General features: G+C 46.3%; 1 protein-coding gene across 1 annotated transcript in view; it reads left to right on the plus strand.

The window, feature by feature from the left end:
* The first annotated feature begins 753 nt into the window (after positions 1-753).
* Positions 754-6,606, plus strand: part of EGLN3 (egl-9 family hypoxia inducible factor 3) — a 27,627-nt gene continuing 21,774 nt past the window's right edge. The window contains exon 1 of the mRNA XM_003791979.3: positions 754-1,413. Coding sequence (XP_003792027.1) covers positions 1,057-1,413 — 357 coding nt within the window. The 5' untranslated portion in view covers positions 754-1,056. The remainder of the gene's footprint in view (positions 1,414-6,606) is intronic.

The following is a 6,606-nucleotide window of genomic DNA, read 5'->3' on the forward strand; positions in this document are numbered from 1 at the left end:
TTTGGGGGGAACATAACTATGCCAGCGGTTACACAGCATGTGATTAATACTGAAGGCAAATCGCAGGACATCAGATTTTAATAAGAAGCTTGAAAGATAAGTAGATGAAAACATCAAGCAAAGCAAAACTCAGTATTTGCAGAGTTCAGCCAGCCACGACCCAGCGTTTCTGCCTCGTGCCCATCCCCCAGCCCCCACTGAGCCTGGTGGGCTTTGCGCACAGTAGGGGCTGAGCGAATTGTAAATGTGTTGATTTCGGTTAAAACTGCATCCCTCCTAATCTCTCAGTGGCTTGACCTGGGTCAAACAGTCGAGAACAGCAGAATAAAAAAAGCCACCACGTAAAGCACGCAGACTGCTGTTTAATAATATATTTGTTCCTGGGTTTCCTATTTTGCTCAAAAGCCTGTGGGGTGGCCCGGGCAGAATGTGGCAGTGAACTGTGCAGTTAATTCCATTTACATTTGCAGAGCGGGGGATGGAGGTCTTCAAGTTTGTTATGGGATTTTATGCAAAACAATATGTAAATCCGGAGCATTCTAAACATTCAGCTTGTTTTCCAGCCCCAGCTCAGGTCACAAACAACTACGGCTGGCGCCGGGCTCGCCGGGATCCCTAGGGGAGGGGGAGACTGGGCGGCCGTGACGGGGCCGGGGGGAAGGGCTGTCCCGGAGGCGGTCCCGGGGCGGGGCCGGTGACGCGCGGAGTCGCCGGGCTTAGGGGCCGAACCTCAGCCTCTCCGCTCATCTGGCCGCAGCTGCAGCAGTGGCTGCTTGGCATCTCCAAAAGGGGCCCTCTGACTCGTGGCTGAGCCGCTCCGGTGCTGGGTGGTGGAGCCCTGCGCTACTCCCGCGCGTCCCTGAACAGGGGATCCCTCCTCCCCAGAGTTACGAGCAACTTTCCCCGGTCCCTGGCGCTGAGGTGGCTCGGGGACCGTCGCCGCCGCAGGTTGCTGAACCCGGGGTCACTCTCCCCGCGCTTCAGCTTCGCGTTGGTGTAGGGTGCTCCAGGCCCGGGTGCACGCTGGGGGTCCCGGACCTCGGCTCTGAGGGCGAGATGCCCCTGGGACACATCATGAGGCTGGATCTGGAGAAAATCGCCCTGGAGTACATCGTGCCCTGTCTGCACGAGGTGGGCTTCTGCTACCTGGACAACTTCTTGGGCGAGGTGGTGGGCGACTGCGTCCTGGAGCGTGTGAAGCAGCTGCACTCTAACGGCGTCCTGAGGGACGGCCAGCTGGCCGGGCCGCGCGCCGGCGTCTCCAAGCGGCACCTGCGGGGCGACCAGATCACGTGGATCGGGGGCAACGAGGAGGGCTGCGAGGCCATCAGCTTCCTCCTGTCCCTCATCGACAGGCTGGTCCTGTACTGTGGGAGCAGGCTGGGCAAATACTACGTCAAGGAGAGGTCCAAGGTAGGACGCGCGCGGGCGCCCTGCCGCAGCTGCCACCCGTGGGGACCGGAGGCATTCCGAGCTCCTTGTAGGTCGCCTTCGCAGGGCTGCAAGTGAACTTTGGTTTATCACCAAGAAGTCAGCCTGGTTTATCTCTCCCCTCTACATCCTCCTGCCCCACACACCCTCTCCCCAGCCTCTCTGAGCAAAAGTCCACATTCAGGGGTTCAAGTGTATCTTTATGATGACCTTGTGTTGACTTTGAGATAATGACTGGTGGGTGGTAAAAGCTGGACTAGCCGGGGCTTTGGTCTAGTTTTGAGACACGGAGATTCTCAAACATCCAGAGGGAAAGGATGTTAGAAACCTTGTGTAAGTGCTCATGATCTTAAATGCCTACTTTAAAGCCACCTGACATTGCCCTTGGTTGTGGTCTGGGAGGGATCCCTGCAAAAGCAATCCGAGGTTCTGGACACAGTTGTGATTTTGCAATGTGGCAGTTGCTCTGTAGAATTTGGCAGGTGTGGGAAGGAAGAGTTTGACGTGTGAAAGGGTAAAAGGATTCACTTCTGAATGTTGCCTTTGACATCTTGGATCCAGGACACTTGTTAGACTATCTACTTGACTGACAATTCTTTCCTGGTGCAGAGCTCTACATCACCACCTTCTTTTTCCTTTTGATGGCTAAATCCACTCTAAACAGCCAGTTAAGTGCCCGTGAGAGCGGTCAAGTGCCTCTGGAAAGAACCCCGTGTTTTTATTCACAAGCCGGAAGTGACTCCCTGGCTGGTAATTTATCTTGGAAACATATCCAGGTAGATTTGCAGAAATATGGGAACATGCAGTGCCATGATGGTGCATGGACATTAGGCTGGGATAGTCTTCCCCAGGCTTTCCTCCCAGGACAGTCCAGCTAGTTTGAGTGATTTGCCATGCTGAGTAATTGGCACTTGGGTTTCGGTCTGGTCAAGGGGCTGTCAGAACTGTGGAACACTTTTACTCAAACACGGTGAAGCAAAGCGTAGGAGCCTGAGAACATTCACTGAGGTAGTACTCTTTGACGAAATGTAGCATTTCTCAATTTCAGATTGATCCTGCGATAAAACAAACTGTCGTCTCATTTCTCCTCCAAGCACTCTTGATCAAGGGCAGGTGGTAAAGACTGAAAACGTGTGGACGTGAAGTGGTGAACGGTGATGTGGTTGACGTGGGTGAGTTAGAGCCGGGAGACACAGGTTGCTGGGCACCTTTCCAGCCGGGAGGACCTGAATCCAGTATCTGAAAGCATTGTTATTAGTGCACACAAAAAAATAACTCTTAGAAGAAAATTTCTGCTTTTTCAATTTTACTTTGATTTGAGAAAAAATCAGTGGTAGCTGAACTGTGCAGCAGAGCTACGTGAAAGTTTCTTTTCTCTTCTCCTAGCTTTTTGATGGTGGATTAGAAAATCATTTGTCTTTTAATTCGTTTGGCTTCTGCACTAAATGACCTTGCTTTTCTCGTGAGGTGGAAGAGGGGGGAGTTAGCTTCAGAGTCACCAGGGTGTTTGTAGAGTCAGCCTGGAAGACTGATAGCTTATCAGATTTTAAACTTTTCTTCTAAACTCAGGTGTTAGGAATTTCTCCCCAGCGTTGTAGAAACAGAATTTGCTCTAAGAGAGGTCAGACTCAATTGGTAGAAAGAGGTCACGACCATATTCGAAAGTTAAATATTTTTATTTAGCTTTGGCTTAATGGATAGGGGTCGGGTTTCAGTCTAGAGTTGAAGTGAAATGCGATGAAAAGTACTGTGTAAATCAGGGTGAGGAAAAAAGAGATCTGTAGCTAGGATTCTTCAGTTAGGGTTATCTTTTGGCTGGAATAAATAACTTTTCAGTTAACCCTGTCAAAAAGTGACTGTGAGTTGAACAGAGAAATTTCATCCTATCCCATCCCTGGATTTCCAGTTACACGCTCACTGGGTTGGCACAGAGCTCTTCATTCCTGCCCTTTAGATAAATCACCTCTAGACTGGAATCTTCCCTGGCCAATCAGAACCCAGTGCAAACCAAGCTCGCACAAACACTTAGTATAGTAAATAATTTTTTAGAAGTTTGATTTGTTTGTGTAGAGAGGTCTCCTTGGCGATGTCTTGTGGCCTTGGGTCTCTTGTTTGAGGTTCATTATTAAAGTTTTGTAGAAATACATTCCATTTCTATGTGATTTATACCAGTGCAACCTTAATTTAACCATTTTTCTTCTTAGCTTGATTTTCTTCCTTCAACCAAGTCTCTTATAGACCAATTTTCCTGCTGCATCCATCAAGTAGGTTTTTGGTCAAAAGTAATTTTTTTTTGAGTCTAACTATGTCACTCTTGTTAGAGTGCCGTGGTATCACAGCTCACAGCAACCTCAAACTCCTGGGCTTAAGCGATTCTCTTGCTTCAACCTCCCAAGTTGCTGGGACTACAGGTGCCCACCACAGTGCCCAGCTATTTTTTGGTTGTAGTTGTCATTGTTGTTTAGCAGGCCCTGGCCCGGTTTGAACCCACCACCCTTGGTGTATGTGGCTGGCGCCATAACCACTGTGCTACTGGTGCCGAGCCCAAAACTAATTTTTTAAAAGCCAGAATGTGTACATTGATTTTAAATTTATTTGTAAGTTTTCATTAAGGACATTTTCAAACATATGTATACATAGGCTAATATATTAAGCTCCCATCACCGACTTTCAACAGTTGTCAGTATATAGATATATTTTAGACCATTTTTTAAAGCCACTTTACATTTCTTGGGGTTGTGATTATTAATGGATCTATCCCAATTAAATGCTCTTGTTTTTGCTGGATTCTGAAAGGTCATTGAATAATATTACCCTTTATCTCAATGAAGCAATAGCAAAGGCATTGGGAATGAAACTTGAAATTGTGGAAGAATATATTAACAGAAAGAAATATTAGATGGCCCCTCTCCCTGCCAAAAAAAGTTGTTAATGGTAAGAATTTTCTATTTTATCTTGGAGAAAAATCCAGGGTGCTGAAGACCCTCTGGGTAGGTGGTTTTCTATCACGTACAGCAGTATGGCGCCCCCTAACTTCAAGCATGGTCATTGCTTTTAGGCTAGCAAAGGATTATCTATTCCTCCCTTTTGGAGATTTTAGACCATGTCCAAGATAAATATTGGTCTTAATTTGCTTCTTTTTCTTTGGCTGCCTAGATCTTGAAAATGGCTGTTTTCCAGAGAATGTGTAATTTATAAAACCAAAGGTCCCTCTGCTCAAAGCCTCTCACTGTAGATTCACTAGTTAGCAGCTGTAATAATAACTACCTTTTATCGAGGAGGTCCCTCTGTCTGGTCATGTACTAAGCACTTTACGAATACTACCTTACAGCATCGTAGGAATCACTGTCTTAAGCTGAATGATCAAATAATTTGTCCAAAGTCTCAGAGTCAGTCTAAGAATCAGTTTAAACTAGGGGTTGGAGGTTTAGGTCTGGAGTTACTAACCTGGTGGCCTTGGACAAGTTGCTTAGTATAATATGAGGGAAAATGATATCTTAAAGGTTTAGGGGGTGGGGGAAGGAGCATCCAATAAGATAGTGTACACGAAGTTTTTAGCAGAATCTTGAGACTCACCAGTGATAGAAGACTCCAAGGGGGACTCCAAGAAGACTCCAAGGGGGACTCTCCCCCCCAGAGTCTCTGTTCTTTTCTATGACACTCTCCTACTTCCATCCTGTCATTTATTCAGCAAGTGTTTATGGAGTGTTAAACCTGTGTGGGGTTCTGTGCAGGGCCTAGGACGCCACGTTGAACGAGCTTACTTTCACATACTCTTTTTTTTCCTCAATTTCAGCAACTTTTTTCCCTATTAGATGTATATACCCTATATGATATGTAGTTTTATGAAATGTTTTCTTAATTGAGACTAAAATTCAGTATGCACAAATTATTTAAAATTATATCCTTCCTACTGGAAGCATATCAGTCACTACTTAGACTGTTGGTCGCCACAGACTACCTTGCATTGACTCCGAGCTCTCACATATACTCTTGAGGGTAGAATCCTCTAGCTCACACTTGACTAATTCTCAAACTTAAAAAAACGGGGGGCGGGGCAAAACCAAAAACCCAAATATTGAACATTGAAGAAGAAATGGAGTGGTGTGCTAGGGTTCTTCTTGTTATTTTTAGGAAAATTATGTATTAACAAGGTTGTCATGAGGACCCCTGACTGGAGTAGTGCTGACCACTGGTGGTGTAAACAGACAGATAGTCTTCCTCTGGAAACAATGCAGAGAAATGACGAGGTAGTAAAAAGAGCTGATGGATACAAAAAATGTGTTGCAAGGTGGGGTGTTTTTCCCTCTGCTGCTGAGCAATAACTGTTTGACCCACTCTTCTTAGGGGACGTCAAGAATAGCCATTACTTAATGGAGCTTATTATGGTTACAAGCTATTTTTTAGCAAAAATAGAATGATGGATGGCAAGATCAGGATATCTGTCAGGACCCTGGTGCAGAAAATGTGGTCAGAGCCCTCAGAAAACTGGAGCCATGAGCATGGAACCAGAAAGTCTTACCCATCAGGACAGCGGGGTGTTGGTGCTTTCCTCTGCTGCCTCCTGGCTTCCGTCTTTGCTTCCAGGCTCGTGCTGGTTTCTTCCCCTCCCTTCAATCTGGCTTTTGCTACTGTTCAGGGCACGTGGCTCGAGATGGCCACCTCATAATGGCGCCTTCCATCTTCAGTTCGAGATGAGCAGAGACTTTAGTAACATTCCAGAATCTCTATTTTCATTGCCTGGAACAAAGTATGATTGTCTCATTTGCCTCAGGGGATCTATCAGCCTTCCATGGGGTGTTGGATGCACACAGAATCGTATGTCACAAATTGTATTTTAGCCCACGAGAGGTGTGGTTCTTAGAACACAGAATTTGAGGATTAAACACTATACCCAGACTCTCTGCAGTTAAAATCATAAAAATCTAGGGCGGCCCCTGTGGCTCAGGAGTAGAGTGCTGACCCCATATGCCACAGGAGGCTGGTTCAAACCCACGCCTGGCCAAAAACTGCAAAAAAAAAAAAAAAAAAAATTGATTACATATACTTGTCACATCTACTAAGTGTAGAGTACAAACATCTTTTTTTTTTTTTGAGACGGAGCCTCAAGCTGTCCCCCTGGGTAGAGTGTCATGGCATTATAGCTCACAGCAACCTCCAACTCCTGGGCTCAAG

Source organism: Otolemur garnettii, unplaced genomic scaffold, assembly GCF_000181295.1.
Source record: "Otolemur garnettii isolate 467f Iridium unplaced genomic scaffold, OtoGar3 scaffold00052, whole genome shotgun sequence".
In the NCBI taxonomy this organism is placed as follows: domain Eukaryota; kingdom Metazoa; phylum Chordata; class Mammalia; order Primates; family Galagidae; genus Otolemur; species Otolemur garnettii.